At 41.9% G+C, this 18,965-nt stretch overlaps 1 protein-coding gene across 1 annotated transcript in view; it reads left to right on the top strand.

Annotated features, from left to right (window-relative positions):
• The first annotated feature begins 3,662 nt into the window (after positions 1 to 3,662).
• MAP1LC3A (microtubule-associated protein 1 light chain 3 alpha) overlaps positions 3,663 to 18,965 on the top strand; it is a 16,695-nt gene continuing 1,392 nt past the window's right edge. Inside the window, exons 1-2 of the mRNA XM_005879856.2 lie at positions 3,663 to 3,666; positions 18,133 to 18,139. Coding sequence (XP_005879918.2) covers positions 3,665 to 3,666; positions 18,133 to 18,139 — 9 coding nt within the window. The 5' untranslated portion in view covers positions 3,663 to 3,664. The remainder of the gene's footprint in view (positions 3,667 to 18,132; positions 18,140 to 18,965) is intronic.

The raw sequence follows: 18,965 nt of genomic DNA, 5'->3' as shown, positions 1-18,965 counted from the left end.
GAAGAAGTGGCGTTAGAAGAAGTGGGGGGTGTCGGTCGGGCAACGGGAGACGGGGCGCAGGCGGGCTGCGGGATACGCAGCGCACGGGGGAGGTACATTGTTTTGAGGTATCTGAAACAAGTATACAAAACGAGTGTGGATGGGAGAGTTGGAAGGGGTCGACCTCAGCAAACGTACCTCAATCAGATTGAGGACGTTTTTAGCAAAGGCCAGCTTAGGAGTACCCTAATTAAGTTAATAACAATGTACCTACCTATATAGTTTAAAAAATTTGGCTCTCAAAAGAAATTTCAATCGTTGTACTGTTGATATTTGGCTCTGTTGACTAATGAGTTTGCCGACCACTGCCCTAGCCGATTTGGCTCAGTGGATAGAGCGTTGGCCTGCGGACTGAAGGGTCCGGGTTTCAATTCTGGTCAACAGGCACATGGCCAGGTTGTGGGCTTGATCCCCAGTATGGGGCATGCAGGAGGCAGCCGATCAATGATTCTCTCTCATCATTGATGTTTCTATCTCTCTCTCTCTCCCTCTCCCTTCCTCTCTAAATCAATACAAATATATATATTTTAAAAAGTAGAATGTGTACAGGAATACAGTATCTACTGACATTATAAACTGACCACTATCCTGGGCATGGCTTCTGGGTTTCTGAAGTACATTTGACTATAACAAGGGTGTGCCTGCTCCCAGGATTATGAGATATTTCAAACATACAGAGTTGAAATAATTATATATTCTCCAATTAATATCCTGCCATATCTATCACATAACTGTCTATTCCGACATCCATCTTGGTGTTTTCAAAGGACAATTACAGATTAGCACACACTCTTAAACACTTCAATGTCCATATCATTAACTAGTTTACCTTTTTTTGGAAGGTAGATAAGTAAGATTTACATATAGTGAAATGCACAAATCCTGAATGTACCACTTAAGTGACAAATTTGTACACCTGTTAACCTATCTCCACCCCTTTCAAGATCATAGTACTCTAGAAAGTTCTGCTGCTTCCCAGCCCATATCCACACCTACTGACCAAATGCAACCCTGTTCCGATTCCCATCAGATAGGAACTTCACCCTCCAAGGTACAGCTCTTGGCTGGGGTCCCAGTACAGAGGCCTGCAATTCAGGGAAGTGGCTGCCTCTCCGGAAAAATGCAGCAGCTGCCACCTCCATCATTCATCTCCCCTCCGCCTCAGCACTTAGCACTCTTTGTTGAAATTCTGATGTTCCTCTGTGAGCTGGTATCACCTTTTCTCAAAAAAAAAAAAAAAATGTGTTTTAAAACATTCTAGGAATTATAGGCTTCCTCCTCTTTCATATGTTTGACCCTCAGATCAACTACTTTTGTACACCTTAAAAAAATATTTTTTTTAATTGATTTTCAGAGAGAGAGAGAAAGAAACATCAGTGATGAGAGAGAATCATTGATTGGCTGCCTCCTGCACGCCCCACACTGGGAATGAAGCCTACAACCTGGGCATGTGCCCTGACCAGGAATCAAACCTTGACCTCCTGGTTCATAGGTGATGTTCAGCCGCTGAGCTAGACCAGCCGGGCTACTTTTGTACACTTCCATTGAGAATCCTAAACTATCAGGTTCTAGTAAAGTACTAGAAAATTTATGGAGATCTCCATAAATTCAATCATTTGCAGCAGGTAGAAATTAACTTGCTAAATATCGAATTGGTAGACAATCCAACGTCAATGAACTTTAGCTGATCCATCATATTCAATTGAGAAGGGAAATAACACATTCAAAGTACTACCTATTGTTATGTTAAACAAGCTTAGTTGGATCAAAAACCAACTTTATCTAGGTCTCCACTAAATTTATTCACTGGGGCTCATTATTCCCGTCCCTGGAGGGAATGCAGGGAAGTCCCAGGCTTCGCCCATCACTTTAGATACTGAAGGCCCTCCCGTAGGCAGATGAGATGTCCAGTCCTGTGTAACAACAAAGCCTTTGAACTTCATTTAGAGATAGAGGCCGCCCCTTCCCCAGCCTGGGCCTGCTGCCAGCCTTGCCCCTGCAGTGGGGGCTGGGGGAGAGGCAGCAAGTGCTTGGCCTTGACCTTGTTTCCCCACCTTGTACTGTCACCTCTTTTGTCCCCTTTTGCTAAGACACAGTGAGATGGGGAGAGGGAAGTTCATACTTTACCAATACTGTGTGAACTTCTGGCTCTCTGAGACTGGTGTGTGTTTAAAACTGAAGCTTGGGCTTCTGATACATGAGTTTCAAAGGCCTGCCCCTATCCCCCAACTCCATCCACTTCTCTTGTCCTCCTACCTGCCATTCCCTTACTTTGTTTTTAATCTTTTAAAAATATTTTTATTGATTTCAGAGAGGAAGGGAGAGGGAGAGAGAGAAATATCAATAATGAGAGAATCATTGATTGGCTGCCTCCTGCATGCCCCCTACTGGGGATCAAGCCTGCAACACAGGCATGTACCCTTGACCGGAATGGAACCTGGGACCCTTTCATCCACAGGCCTGACACTCTATCCACTGAGCCAAACTGGGTAGGGCTGTTTTTTGTTTTTTGTTTAAATCTTTATTGTTGAAAGTATTACATATATGTCCCCCTTTTTACTTCCATTGGTCCCCTCCAGCCTGCCCCCACCCTCCGCCCAAGGCCTTCACCACCCTGTTGTCTGTGTCCATGGGTTATACATATATGCATACAAGTTCTTTGATTGATTACCTCCCACCCACCCCCATCTTCCCTCTGAGATTCTACACTCTTCCATGCTTCCATTTCTCTGGATCCACTCCATCAGTTTATTTTGTTAATTAGATTCCACATATGAGTGAGATCATGTGATATTTGTCTTTCTCTGACTGACTTATTTTACCTAGTATGATACTCTCCAGGTCCCTTCATGCTGTCTCAAAGGATAAGAGACTCTTCTTTCTTACTGCTGCATAGTATTCCATGGCATAAACGTGCCACAGCTTTTTTATCACTCATCTGCTGATGGGCATTTGGGCTGTTTCCAGGTCTTAGCTATTGTAAGTTGTGCTGCTATGAACATAGGGGTGCATATAGTCTTTCTGATTAGTGTTTTGGGTTTCCTAGGATATATTCCTAGAAGTGGGATCACTGGGTCAAACTGTCATTCCCTTACTTTGAATGATACACTCTCTTTGGCTGGCCCCTTATAACTTTCCTTTTGTCCCCTGGGTCTCATGGTCTCCCTCTGTTGACTCAAGAGTCACTCACCATCTACCTCCATGGGTAGTAGAAGTCACAGGATATCACCAGCTTCTAAAAATTGTTCTCTAGCTTCCAGCTCTTTCATAGGCTAAAGATCAGGCAGAAGTGTGAACTCACTTTGGGCCACCTTCTTAGTCCTACATCGGCCCAGCTCCTTTCTTTGATATGAAGTCACTATTGCCTTGAGGTCACAGCAGAAACTGAGATGAAAACAATTACACTTGAACTTCCTAGTTCACAGGAAATATGTTAAAGACTGCCTAAAAGGCAAGATGAAATTGGGAATTTCATAATTTAAACTTTGTGTTTTTTAAAAATATATTTCTATTGACTTCATAAAGGAAAGTAGAGGGAGAGATAGAAACATTATTGATGAGAGAGAATCATTGATCCACTGCCTCCTGCACTCCCCATACTGGGGATCGAGCCCACAACCCCAGCATGTGCCCTGACCAGAAATCAAACTGTGACCTGGTTCATAGGTTGACACTCAACCACTGAGCCACATGGACCAGGCTAACTTTCTCAGTTTTAAATACCTTTTGACATGCAAGACTATTGTTGATTGTCAGGTATTAGGTTTTTAGGTATATTTAGAGAAAACATGAACAAAAATAGATTGCTTGTAAGTTGTTCTTATATTACAACCTTCCTTTACACAACAGTGCTTTATTCATTTATTCATTCATTCAACAATTGCTTGGAAAATGCCTACTACTCAACAGGCCTCCATCTAAACATACAGGAGATGATGACAAATGCTTATTTCTAGTAGAGATGAGACAGCCAATTAAAAAAAAAAACAACAACTGCTTGGGACACACCCTAGACAAATTAAATCATATCCCCTAAAGTAATTCTTAGATGTCATTAGTTTGTAAAACCTACCCACATGACATGCAGCTAGGGTTGAGAACAACTAGCATAGCACCTTTACCACGGTTAAGTGTATAAGAGGCTATCACAAAAATATTCAGAAATAAGGAAGAATTCTTGAAAGATTAAAAATATGAAGGAAATAAATTCAACAGAAGAGTTGCAAGTTGAAATTGAGAAAATCTCCAAAAAAAAAAAAATGGGAAAAAGATAATGAAAGTTAAAGTTTAAGAAAATTAAAAGGATCAGTCTAGAATATTCAACATCTGATTAACAGGAGTTCCAGAAGAGAAAAGGGGCGGGTAGGAAAATTTCAGCAAGAGACTAAAAAAAAAATTTCCAGGACTAAGGATATAACTTTCCAGATTGAAAGATCTGAGTGTCCAAAGCAATTAATTTTAACCCATGCCAGGCTCCATCATCATGAAATAGAACACTATGGACAGATACAATTCAGAGAAAAGAGAAATGGTCCAAATATTAGACATTACAAAAGCATTGGTCATCCCAAACAGCATCACTAGAAATGGAGAGAGTGGATCAATGCCCTCAAAGGTCTGATTTTTAAAATGTATTTACAACCTAGAATTTTATACCCAGCTAAACTATTAATCAAGTGTAAGAGTGGGATAAATAATTTCAGACATAAGGTCATTTGTATTTATCTGCTATGCACCATTTTTTCAGAAAAAATCAAGTGTAAGAGTGGGATAAATAATTTCAGACATATAAGGTCATTTGTATTTATCTGCCATGCACCATTTTTTCAGAAAACTCCTGAAGACTGTATGTCAAAGTAAGGGAGTAAGGCAATGAAAGTAAGACATGGGATCTAGGCAGTTTGAGACTCCAACAAAAGAGAGAGAGAAAAGGGATAACTCAGGATGGTGGTGAAGGGCACTGGGCAGTAAACCTAGAGAGTCCTGAATAGAGTAGGAGGCTGTTTCCAAGAAGATGTATTTGGAGGAAATTTTAAGTTTTTCAAGGAATTTAGGGATAATTTAGTATTGTGGCATGGAAAACAAAACAAGAAATGGAAAAATTAAGCCAAAACTCCAGAAAATAAAACAAAAAAAATTGTACAATAAAAAGCAAATCCAGAGCATATCATGTGGCTTAGCTGTGAATAATAGTTGTGTAGGCAAAACACTACAAGCCCTGAGTGGTACCATAACTGCTAGCGGAAGGGAAGGGCAAGGAGAGGCCGCAGTCAAATCCCCTTCTATGGTAAGAGCTAAAGAAATACCTCAGGCCCTAACCGGTTTGGCTCAGTGGATAGAGTGTCGGCCTGCGGACTGAAAGGTCCCAGGTTTGATTCCGGCCAAAGGCATGTACCTTGGTTGCAGGCACATCCCCAGTAGGGAGTATGCAGGAGGCAGCTGATTGATGTTTCTCTCTCATGGATGTTTCTAACTCTCTATCCCTCTCCCTTCCTCTCTGTAAAAAATCAATAAAATATATTTTTTAAAAAAAGAAATAGCTCAGAAACATGAACATAAATATCAGAAGGGATAGCTATTTAAATTGCTATTTGAATTTTTTATACCATGAGTATTATTTGGGTAAAAATTAAATTTCAAAAGTTTGCAATAACCTAAAACTATGCTTATAATCTAGGTGCTTCTAGCCCTGTAATGAAATAACTGAAGAATGAGAATTTTCTAGAACTCCAGGGGAATCTGGAGGAGTAGTAGACCAGAGGGAAGCCATTGCAGGCTTCCTCCTGCAAAGTGTCCTCCTGTCTTTAAAATTGTCCACATATTTACAATATGTGTGTGGAGAATGCAGGGCCTGAGCAGAATCAGGAACTCAGTCCACCAGGTGAGCCCTGGTGGTGGCTTGGACCACAGGGGTAATGGGGATATTTGGTGGGGGATTCCCAAGGAGAGAGCATCAAGACTTGCTGATGACGGGAGTGATGGAGTGAGGCCTCAAGGGGCTTCTAGGTGCTTAGTTGAGCAACCAGGTGCTGCCACTTACTGAGATGAGGATGATGGGGCATGGGGGGGGGGGGGGGGTGTTGTGTCAATGATTTTGAAATGACCTGCCTAATTTGAGCCTATTAGACATCAATGTGTCTAATGATATGTGTGAAAGACTGTTTCTGCCAGTCCATGCTGGGTATACAGATTGGAGCCATAAGCCTATGATTAAAGACAAGGGAACGTAAATGATTTCAACAGAATGAAGGAGTGAGAGGAGAGGAAGGGTGTGAAGGCATCACCTGGGACACTGTGCCTCTGGAGGTCTGTGTGAGGAGCAGGAGCCAGCAGAGAATGAGAAGGGAGGCCAGGAGAGTCCATTGAAACAAAAAGTATTTCAATTAGGATTCAGTTTGGCTTCACAAAAGTCAAAACTACTGTGGCTTAAACAAGATAAAAATAGATCTAGTCAGCCGTCCAGGGTTGGAATGGTGACTCTACAAAGTCACCTGGAACCCGGGCTCCTATCATCTTTAGTTCCACCACCCCTAGGGTATAGCCTTGTCCTTGCGATGCAAGATAGCTGCTGGAGCCGCAGCCATCATACTCACGTTCCAGGCCGCCCTGGCTGGGTAGCTCAGTTTGTTAGCTGTGGTCGGCAAACTGCAGCTCGAGAGCCACATGCGGCTCTTTGGCCCCTTGAGTGTGGCTCTTCCTAAGCCTTAGGAGTACCCTAATTAAGTTAATAACAATGTACCTACCTATATAGTTTAAGTTTAAAAAATTTGGCTCTCAAAAGAAATTTCAGTCGTTGTACTGTTGATATTTGGCTCTGTTGACTAATGAGTTTGCCAACCACTGGTTAGAAGCTAACTGTTAGATCATCAGTCCAGTACCACAAGGTTGTGGGTTCGATCCCTGGTCAGGGACAACAAATTCTCTCTCTCTCTCTCTCTCTCTCTCTCTCTCTCTCTTCCCTTCTCAAATCGATAACTAAAAATTTTTTTAAAAAAGTTTTTAAAAGTTCCAGGCAGCCAGCTGATGGAGGATGTGCCCTTTCCCTTTAAGGTGATTTCCCAGAAGTCCCATCCAGCACTTAGAGAAGTCTGTGTCTTTCTTGGCGGACCAGGCTACTCGAGGGGGTGCAGCAGGAGGAGCCAGCGGCCCAGAGGGCTTCACAGGCTTGCAGGTGATGGAGAACTCCAGGTAGTGACCACTCATCTCCGGCTCGATTTCCACCTGGTTGAGATCTTGCTGTTGTAGACACACACCATGTCCCTCCACACTTCAGTTTTATTGAACCAAGTTGTGTCATCTTGCTCCTCTTAACTGCAGTGGGAGCTGGGAGATCAAGCAGGGCGCATGGCCGCCCAAGGAGACATCCAGGGTTCTGTTTGAAGGGGGAACGGGACCGGTTGCTGGGGTACCAGTTCGTCTCTGCCATAGAAACTAAGAGAAGAAAGAATTTCAAGGAGAAAGTGGTCATAGCAGAAGGTTGGGAAGGGAGTCGAGAAGGGGGGACAGGTAGAGAGGGGTGTGAGTTACCGGAACATATTTGTTTGCTGCTGGGAGACACCGAGGGGTCTCTTGGAGGAGAGGGAGGAAGGGTGGCACGAGGCACAGGGAGAGGGCTGGCCTGAGGCTGGAACAGGGGCAGCTATTGCACTGCAAGCTGCGGGAAGGCAGGACTAGGGCACAGAGGACAAGGAAGGTCTGCAGTGCTGGGGCTGCACGGGCAGCTGGGCAAGACCCAGCTGAGCGTAGTTGCAGTCAACATGTTTGCATCATCATTTGTAGCCACAGGTGCAGCTGTGTAGCAAGCGCACAGCTGGCTTTAACTAGGACTGGGATTTTGCCAGGTTAAATCAGCGAAAGAATTAAGCACTTTCGGAATAATGACGGGCTAGGACTGGGATTTTGCCAGGTTAAATCAGCGAAAGAATGAGGGAATTAAGCACTTTCGGAATAATGACGGGCGGTGGAATTTGTGCTGGGCAAGGAGGAAGTAGGGACAGGTAAGGAAGCAACTGATAGAGGGTGGAAGCAGAAATCTTGTCTTGCTCAAAGAGTGGTGGTCACGGGACTCCTGGACTTGGTTTGCAGGGAGAGGTGCATTGGTTAGGTGCGGTCTAGGCTAAGACTAGGAAAGTGTGAGGCCAAGGTCAAGTGGAGCAGGTTCAGGGGGCAGCCAACACAGGGAAGTGACAGCAGAGAGGGGAGGGGACAGATGAATTTTAGAGTGACTTGGGGTAAACTTGAGAGGACTGGCAGGCAAGGGGTGAGCCCAGATGAGGCCTGGTCAGGGGGGTGATGGGATGTGAGGGCCGGTGGGGATTAGCTGTAGGTGCAGGTATTGGGGAAAATGGTTGAGTTTGAGAAGCCTAAACCTCTGAGTTGACGTTTATTCAGGAGGCAGGACTGAAACCTGAAATTCAGAGGAATAGTCAGGGGTTGGAGATGGGGATTGGGAATCACTGTCATGTTGGAGTCACTGGTGAGCATGAACATGGACATGACTCAGGACGACATGAGTGGGGGTGAGGAGAGCTGAGGGCCGCGACAGGAGGGGCAGCCAGAGGCTGGAAAGGCCAAGGGAAGGCAAACTTTCCAGGTGACTGGCCAGCTCTGAGGGTTGGTGTCTGGAGGAGGATAGGGGCTGAGGACAGAGAAGGAGGGGAAGAGGGTGGTAACCCTACCCAGCATTCAGGGAGGTGGGTTGAGAACTGAGCACTCACCCAGCTAGAGAGGAGGGGACCGAGGGAATGAGACCCAGATGGAGGACAGGCCTGGTCCAAGGCCCTATGTGGGAAGTGGGGTTGGTGGAGCCAGAGAGCTTCAGGAGTGAGGCGGGGCATCCCATGCCAGTGGCTTGGAGACCCCTGGGTGGGTTTCAGTCCCTCTGATCTTTGGAAAATTCCTTTTAGAATCTGTAAACAGGAATGACCAGTCCTTACTCAGAGATAATGACCCTGACTCAGACCTCACTCCTCCTGGGCCCTCCCAATGGGAGCTAAAGTTGGTCTGTCTGATCCCAGACCCTGTTTCTCCAGGACTCCATGCCCTCCTGGTCACTCACTAAATTGTGCTGCTATGAACATAGGGGTGCACACATTCTTTCTGATGAGTGTTTCAGGTTTCTTAGGATATATTCCTAGAAGTGGGATCACTGGGTCATATGGCAGTTCCATATTTAATTTTTTGAGAAAACTCCATACTGTTTTCCATAATGGCTGCACCAGTCTGCATTCCCAGCAGCAGTACTAGGGTTCCCTTTTCTCCACATCCTCGCCAGCACTTGTCATCTGTTGATTTGTTATGGTAGCCATTCTGAAGTGTGAGGTGATACCTCATTGTCATTTTAATTTGCATCTCTCTGGTGATCAGTGACTTTGAGCATTTTTTCATATGGCTCTTGGCCATCAGTATGTCCACTTTGGAGAAGTACCTATTTAGGTCCTTTGCCCATTTTTAAATCGGATTGTTTGTCTTCCTTTTGTTAAGTTGTATGAGTTTCCTTTATATTTTAGATATTAACTCTTTATCAGATGTATCATTCTCAAATAAGTTCTCCCATACAGTGGGCTCCCTTTTCATTTTGTTGTGGTTTCTTTTGCTATGCAGAAGCTTTTTATTTTCATGTAGTCCCATTTGTTTATTTTCTCCTTAGTTTCCTTTACCCTGGGAGATGTATCCGTAAACATATTGCTATGAGAGATGTCTGAGATTTTGCTGCCTATGGTTTCTTCTAGGATTTTTATGGTTTCACAACTTACACTTAAGTCTTTTATCCATTTTGAGTTTATTCTTGTGTATGGTGTAAGTTGGTGGTCTAGTTTCTTTTTTTGCATGTATCTGTCTAATTTTCCCAACACCATTTATTGAAGAGACTGTCTTAACTCCATTGTATGTTCTTGCCTCCTCTGTCAAATATTGAGCGTAATGTATTGGATCTATTTCTTGGGTCTCTGTTCTGTTCCATTGATCTGTATGCCTGTTCTTGTGCCAGTACCAGGTTGTTTTGATTACGGTAGCTTTGTAGTATAACTGGATATCTGTTAACTTTGTTCTTCTTTCTCAATTGCTGCAGCTATTTGAGGTCTTTTTTGGTTCCATATAAATTTTTGGAGTATTTGTTCTAGATCTGTGAAATATGCCGTTGTTATTTTAATAGGGATTGCATTGAATCTGTAGATTGCTTTAGGTAGTATGGACATTTTAATTATGTTAATTCTACCAATCCATGAACACAGTATATTCTTCCACTTGTTTATCTCTTTTTTCAACATCCTGTAGTTTTCTGAGTACAAGTGTTTTACCTCCTTGGTTAAGTTTATTAGTAAGTATCTTAAATTGTTTTGTTGCAATGGTAAATGGGATTGTTTAGTTTCTCTTTCTGAGAATTCATTATTGGTGTATAAAAATGTCATCAAATAAAACAAAATTTTTAAAAAAAGAAAGTAAAAAAAATTAAAAAATAATAAATAGTAATTTTAAAAAATGCCATCAATTTCTGGGTTTTAATTTCCTATCCGGTTACATTGCTGAATTCCTTTATTAACTCTAGTAGTTTTTTGGTGGAGTCTTTAGGGTTTTCTATGTAAAATATCATGTCATCTGCGAATAATAATAGTTTTACTTCCTCCTTTCCAATTTGGATGCCTTTTATTTTTTCTTCTTGTTTGATCACTGTGGCTAGGACTTCTAGTACTATCTATAATAATAAAAGGGTAATATACTAATTAGACCAGATGTCCTTCCTGACAAAGCCGCAGCAGGCAGGGGCCATGGCAGAGGCAGCAAAGAACCTCCCCGCCACACACACACACACACACTCCAGGCGGCGGCAGGCTGGGGGGGCCAACAAGGCCCTTGCATGAATTTTGTGCATGGGGCCTTTAGTGTTGAATAAGAGTGGTGAAAGCAGACATCACTGACTTGTTCCTGTTCTTATGGGAAATAGTTTTAGCTTTTGCCCATTGAGTATGATGTTGGCTATAGGTTTGTCATATATGGCCATTATTATGTTGAGATATGATCCTCTATTCCCACTTTGCTGAGAGTTTTTATCAAAAAAGGGTGTTGGAATACCTCATGGTTTTGATTTGCACTGATGATTAGTGAAGTTGAACACCTTTTCATGTCCCTATTGGCCATCTGTATATCTTTGGGAAAATGTTCAGATCCTCTGCCCATTTTAAAAATTGAATTGTTTGGGGTTTTTTGCTATTGAGTTGTATAAGTTTCTTATGTATTTTGAGTATTAACCCTTTATCAGATATATGATTTCTAAATATTTTATTCTGTTCAGTATGTTGTCTTTTCATTTTGTTGGTTTCCTTTGCCTATGCAGAAGCTTTTTAATTTGATGTAGTCCCACTTTGTTTTATCTTTTGTTGCCTTGCTTTTGGTGTCAAATTAAAAAAAAAACATACCAAAACTGATATCAAGGAGCTTATTGCCTCTGTTTTCTTCTATGAGTTTTATGGTTTCAGGTCTTATCATTCAAGTCTTTAGTCTATTTTGAGTTGATTTTTGTGTGTGGTGTAATGCAAGCATGTCAAACTCAAAGACTAACACAGGCCAAATAAGGTTTAAGTTTATATGGGCCGCAAAAAAACAAAAGCTTCAATTTTCATAGGAACATAGGTTTATTTCGATAGAGACATGCTGAATACAAAGGGCTGAAATAAATGAGTAATTGTTAACATAAAATAATAGAACATTTTAATAAAAATTGATATCTTTTCTTGAACATTAACTTACCAGACATTGAATAACTACACAAATTAATAAGCATAACGCAAATAAACCTATTTTTCTTGTTCTCCGGAAGCGAAATATTTCCTGTTGTGCACATCAAACAAGTCAGTACAAGACTAATGACGTGGCAATGGGCTGCTAAAATATTCGCTGCTAGTATTAGTGGGGAGAAATGGTGCGCTTGAACATAAGGCACGTAAGGGAAATGAATGCAACGCGATTATAGTAATCAGTCATTAGTGAACGTTGTTGATTATTAATGATTATGTATAACAGGATATTGTAAAAATTAAGTTATAAAATTTTTATTAAAACATTTCTTACATATTGTTATATTGGCTGGGCCGCAAAAATATTTGTTATGGGCCTTAAGTTTGACATGCTTGGTGTAATGTAATAGTCCAGTTTCATTCTTTTGCATATGGCTATCCAGTTTTCCTATCACCATTTACTGAAGAAACTGTCCTTTCCCAATTGTGTATTCTTGGCTCTTTTGTAATAATTTAATCGACTATATATTCATGGGTTTATTTCTGTGCTCTATTCTATTGCACACTGATCTATGTGTTTGTTTTTATGCCAATACATACTGTTTTGATTGTTATAGCTTTGTAACATAGTTTGACATCAGGAAGCATGATGCCTCCAACTTGGTTCTTTCTAAAGGCTGCTTTGGTTATTTGGGGTCTTTTGTGATTACACACAAATTTTAGATGTGTTCCTTCTATTTATGTGAAAAATGCCATTAGAATTTTAATCCGGGTTGCATTGAATCTATAGATTGCTTTGGGTAGTATAGACATTTTAACAATAGTCTTCCATTCCATGAGCATGGAATATCTTTCTGTTTGTTTTCTTTCATTAACACCTTAGTTTTCAGTGTATAGATCTTTCACCTACTTTGTTCAATTTATTCCTAGGTATTTTATCTTTTCAATGCAAGTTAAAATGGAATTGTTTTATTAACTTCTGATAGTTTGTTATTAGTGTATAAAAATGCAATATATTTTTGTATCCTGCCACTTTACTGAATTTATTAGTTCTAACAGTTTTTTGGTGGAGTCTTTAGGTTTTTCTAGATATGTCACCAGCAAATCGTGACTTTTTTTACTTCTTCCTTTCTTATTTGCATGCCTTTTATTTCTTTTTCTTGCTTAATTGCTCTGACTAGGACTTCCAATACTTGTTGAGTAAAAGTGGTGTGAGTGAGCATCTTTGTCTTGTTCCTGATCTTAAGAGAAAAAGCTTTCAGCTTTTCACTGTTAAACAATTATAGTTATGGGCTTGTCATATATGGCCTTTATTATGTTGAGATATGTTCCCTCTGTATTCACTTCGTTGAGAGTTTTTATCATAATGGCAACTTACTCTGAAATGCATCAAAAAAATAAAATGTGTGGATGGATGGGTGGATGGATGGACAGATGGTGATAAACCAAATGGAGCAAGTATTAAGTATTAAGTGGTGGGTATATGGATGGTTATTGGACAACTATTTTAATTGTTCTGTGTGATTGAATTTTTTCATAATAAAATGCTTAAAACTTTTATTTAGCCTATTAGAAGATGGTAACTGCTCTGACAAAAAGTTAAGCAAGGTACTGGGAGAGGGAGAGGGAGTGACTGGGATGGGGGCTGCAATATTAAATAAGATCATTCAGGAAGGCCTCCATGAGGAGTCCTTGGAAATGAGTGTGTGAGCAACCAGAGATCTTGGGGGAGAATGTTCCAAAGGGAACGTAAGTACAGGAAGGTCCTGGGGAACAAGCAGGTTCCTGAAATAGTGAGGAGGCCAGCACAGCTGAAGTCAAGGGTGTGAGCGTGAATGTTGAGGCTGGAGGAGCAGCAGGGAGGCAGATCCCAGACTTCATGGCTTTATGGGTCATTGTTTAGCCTTTGACTTTTGCTCTGAATGGGTGGGATGCAGGAACAGCATGGTCCAGCACCTCAGTCTTGTCTTCTGTCAGTGTAGCGAGACCAGACTGAAGTAGGCAAGGCCAAAGCAAGGAGGCCAGTGAGGAGATGATGGTAGTAGATGGTGGCCGCTTTGGTCTGAGTGGCAGTGGTTTAAGTGGTGAGAAGTGGTCAGATTCTGGAGATATTTTCTTTCCTTTTTTTAATGTTTTTTTATGGAAATATTTTCTTATTTATTTGCTTTAAATATATTTTTTATTGATTTCAGAGAGGAAGGGAGAGAGATAGAAACATCAATGATGAGAGAGAATCATTGATTGGCTGCCTCCTGCATGCTCCCTACTGGGGGGGATCGAGCCCCCAACTCGGGCATGTGCCCTTGGCGGGAATCGAACCTGGGATCCTTTAGTCTGAAGGCCAATGCTCTATCCACTGAGGCAAACCAGCTAGGGCTCTTATTTATTTTTTTAATCCTCACTCAAGGATATGTATGTTTTTTTAAAATTGATTTTTAGAGAGAGAGGCAGGGAGAGAAACATTGATGTGAGAGACATTGATCGATTACCTTCCACATGTACCCGGACCTGGGATCGAACACACATCCTAGGTATGTGCCCTCACTTGGAATCAAACCCACAACCTTTTGGGACGACACTCCAACCAACAGAACCACCCGGCCAGGGTTGGAGATATTTTCAATATAGAACCAATAGGATTTGGGAATGGATTGAATGAGGGGTGGGGGGAGGCGTGAGGAAAAGGAGTCAAAAATGACGGATGAGGACATGGAAGGTTACATGTTAGGGGAAGATCATGGGTTCATTTGGAGGTGGTCATGTTTGTGATGTTTGCTAGACTTTCAAGTAGAGACAAGGCCAGGTCTTTGCAGTCAGAAAAGATGGGGGAGAGAAGGAAGCAGGGAGGAGAGAGACCAGAGGACTGGAGGAGGGAGTGTTAGGTAAGAGGAAGAGTGAGCACAGACCTTGAGATTTGAGGGATGGTCCCCTCTCCCACTGTGGCCTCAGCCTGGGCTAGTCTGACAAAAGAGAGGTGTAACCACTTCCCCAAGGCCATGGCCGACCTAGTTCTTTGTTTGCTCTGACTGGCTGTGTTACACTCAGTCTCCTACAACGCTGGGTTTGTGAGATAGGTCCACGTTGACACACACAGCTCTAGATCAAGAGTCAGCAAACTAAGGCCAAATATGTTTTAGGAAACAACTTTACTGGGCTACAGCCATGCCCATTCCAGTAGTTTAAGGCTGCTTCCACACCCTAGCAGAACAATGGTTGCCAGGGACCATATGGCCTGTAAAGCCAAAAATATTTACTATCTGGCCTTTTAAAGGGAAAGTTTGCTAACTCCTCCTTTCCCCCTTTCACTGTAACAGTGTGTAGCTCTATTATAGGAATACACAAGACATTTAATTGGACATTTAGGTGGGTCCCTTTTTTTGGCCATTATGAAAATGCTCCAATAAACTTGCCTATTTTCTTGGACTCATGTGCACCAGAAGTGAAATTCCTGGTTTATACGATATGGGCATCTTCAGCTTTAGTAGATTTTGCCAAATTGCTTCCCAATGTGGCTGAAATGATTTGCACTCCCATAGCAGTGTAAAAAGTTCCCATATTCCTCTAAAACTTGGAATCGTGTTGTCAGACTTTCTTAGTTAGCAATTCTTTCGTTTGTAGATTCCTTTGGTTATTCTGGCTGTGAAGGATAGTTTTGCTCTTTTCCTGGTCTTGGTGCTCTGGCAGGGACTGCATTTTGTTCAGTGAAAACAATTTTAAAGTTTTTCCCTGGCTTTAAAGAAAATAATGCTTAACATTTTATCATATACTATAGTGTTTTACCATTAAGTATAATGTTTGTTGCAGGTTAGGTTTTAACTTTTTTTTTTAAATATATTTTGATTTTCTACAGAGAGGAAGGGAGAGGGACAGAGAGCCAGAAACATCGATGAGAGAGAAACATCGATCAGCCGCCTCCTGCCCACCCCCAACTGGGGATGTGCCCGCAACCAAGGCACATGCCCCTGATTGGAACCGAACCCGGGACCCTCCAGTACACAGGCCGACGCTCTACCAGCCGTGGGCAAACTACGGCCCGCGGGCCAGATCCGGCCCATTTGAAATGAATAAAACTAAAAAAAAAAAAAAGAACGTACCCTTTTATGTAATGATGTTTACTTTGAATTTATATTAGTTCACACAAACACTCCATCCATGCTTTTGTTCCGGCCCTCCGGTCCAGTTTAAGAACCCATTGTGGCCCTCGAGTCAAAAAGTTTGCCCACCCCTGCTCTATCCACTGAGCCAAACCAGTCAGGGCTAGGTTTTAACTTTTATTTTGGGAGAGCTCACATAGAAAACCATTTGGACTAGTTGGTTTTTTAGGTATGGGTCTACTCTATTTCTTTTTGCATTAGTCTTGCAAATGATCTTTTCCTAGAAAATTGTCCATTTCATCTGTGTTTTAAATTTACTGGCATCGAGTGTATAATCTTATTGTTGTAATTTCTGATATATCGTAGTTATGTACCTTTTGAAATTAGTGTTTATTGTTTTTTTCAAAGACCTAGCTTTGTGGTCCATACTAGTGTTTTTGTTCTATATTTAATCAATTTCTGCTCTTCATTATTATCTTCCTTCACTTTTTCTTTTTTACACTGTTATTCCTTTTTTAATTTAAAAAATTTAATCCTCATCTGGACATGTTTTTTCTTATTGATGAGAGAGAGAGAGAGAGAGAGAGAGAGAGAGAGAGAGAGAAGAGCAACATTGATCAGTCGCTTCCCAATATGCCCCAACCAGAGATGGACCCCTCAACTTAGGTATGTGTCCTGACTGGGAATCAAACCCACCACCTTTTTGGTATACAGGACGATGCTCCAACCAACTGAGCCAGGGCTGTTAACCCTTTTAAAAATTATTTGACACTGCTCATTTTTCATATTTCTTCTTACCTAATAAGGTTATAAATTTCCTAATTGCAGCTTACTATGCCCCACCACCGGAGTTTTTATATGTATTCTCATTTTTTGTTTGATACAGTTTTAGTTTCTATATGATTTTATCTTTAAGTAATAAGTTTTTTAGAAGAATGTTTAAATGTCCAAACATTTGGAGTTTATTTCGCTCGTGTCTATCATCAGGGGATATGGTCTGTATGAAATGGATTCGTTGATATCTGTTGAGATGTGTCTTGGGGTCCAGTAGTTAGGTAACTTTTTTGTAAAGGTTTCTTGTGTGCTTGAAAGTAACATACTGGACTGGGTTCATGGTTCTGTCAGAGTCCATTGATCAGGATTATTAGCAGCATTAAAATCTATTTTGGGGGGCTGTTTCGTCTATCAGTTACTGAAAGAGGTCTTAAATCTCCTACCATGCTACAGGATTTGACACTTTTCCTTTGTATCCTGTCACTCTTGCTTCATACATTTTCAACCCTTTTTAAAACCTCTAACATACAAGTTTAAAATTGTTACATCTTGAAAATTCTTTTCATCATTTTGTGGTGACCCTCTTAAAAAATTTTATTGATTTCAGAGAGGAAGGAAGAGGGAGAGATAGAAATATTGATGAGAGAAAATCCTGTATGTCCCTCCTGCATGCCCCACACTGGGGATTGAGCCCACAACCCGGGCATGTGCCCTGACTGGGAATCAAACCCTGACCTCTGGTTCATAGGGTGACGCTCAACCACTGAGCTAAGCCAGCTGGACTGGTGACGCTCCTTTATCCCTAATAATGTCTTCTGCCTTAAAGCCTATTTTGTCTGATTTTCCTATAGATATCTTTTGGTTAGTTTTTCTCAAGTATACCCCCCCCCTTTTTTTTTTAACTTTTGGTGCCCTTAGGTCTTAAATTTCCTCTGGTAAATGGCATAGAGCTGCATTTTATTTTGCTTGATCAACTTGATCATCTCTGTTTTAATAGATGAATGTAAAACATTTCCTACCTCTGGTTTGGCACCCTTTACATACCAGTCTTTTTACTTCCTTTTTTTCCCTTTTTTGCCTGCCATTATATTTTAATACCCTTTACCAACTTTTTCTCTTTTCTGTACTAGAAGTCATACTTTTAGTGATTCCTCTTAAGTGTCTGAAATACATGCTTAACTGTAGAAAGCTGGACAATTATCATTCTCCTCCTCTTCCTCCTCTCAAATAAACCAAGCTTCTTAGAACACCTGAGCTCTGATTACCCTCGCCAGTCTTACCTGTTATTGTGTCTCATGCTCCTTGTTTGCACTCCACAAATTAATCATCACTATTCATGTTCTAATTAAGTACTTGTTTAGATGACCTACATGTTTACCAGTTTAGCTGCTCACCATTTACCCAACAGATGTCTTTCAAGTTCTGCAAATTCACTACAAAATGCATAGGTGCTGATTTTAGTTTTATTTATCCTGCTCTGGATTTTATGTGAGGATCCTGGTCTTCAATCAACTTTGGAAACTCTTCTTAAGGAACTGCCTCTACTATATTCTTTCTTTTCGCTTCTGGAATTCTGATTGGACATGAGAGTTCTCACTTTACCTTTCCACTCACTCCCTTTTACATGTTTCATCCCCTTGTTTCTTTAGTTAATTGTTTCTGATTATTCTCCAGTTCAGAGATTCTCTTCTGCTGTGTGCAATCTGCTTGCTTGCCTTATTGAGACTTGAATGTCCGTAGCTCTATTTTTTCAATTCTAGGGATTTCTTTGAAAAGCTGTTCCTTTTTAGTGACTTGCTCTTTTATGTTTTGATCTCGCCCACCCACCTTTTCCCTTCTCCAACCATAAGCCCCAAGGACGACGTTTTGGTCCTGTCATCCTCGGCACCTCACACTGTCGCTGGAACTAACAGCCTGGCTGTGCGCTGCCAGAGGGCAGTGACAGAGGGGAGAGAGGATGCTGAGCTGCAGCCGGGGCCGTGATTTCCGCTCCCACCACTGCCTCCTAGCTTCCCAATCTCTGCTCAGCCTGGCCCGGGACAGAGGGGCCACGCAGGCCATGACGTCAGGCGACTGTGACGCCCCTGGGAGCCGCCACCCCTTCCTGGTGCGGGCGGGGAATCCAGGCTCTTTGCGCCCTGACGTCAAGGTCCCGGCGGGCGGGTTTTGCGTCGGCCCAATGGGAGCAGTGCGCCGGCCTCCCCTTTAAGGAATGTTGTGACCTGACGTCACCCGAGCGAGTTACCTCCCGGAGCCTCCGACGCTGGGCTCAGCGTGAGCCCCAGAGCCCTTGCGCGCGAGGTGTGGAGCCCCCGCGCCCCAGTAC

Source organism: Myotis brandtii, unplaced genomic scaffold, assembly GCF_000412655.1.
Source record: "Myotis brandtii unplaced genomic scaffold, ASM41265v1 scaffold61, whole genome shotgun sequence".
Taxonomy (NCBI): Eukaryota; Metazoa; Chordata; class Mammalia; order Chiroptera; family Vespertilionidae; genus Myotis; species Myotis brandtii.
This window is presented reverse-complemented; position numbering and strand designations above follow the sequence as displayed.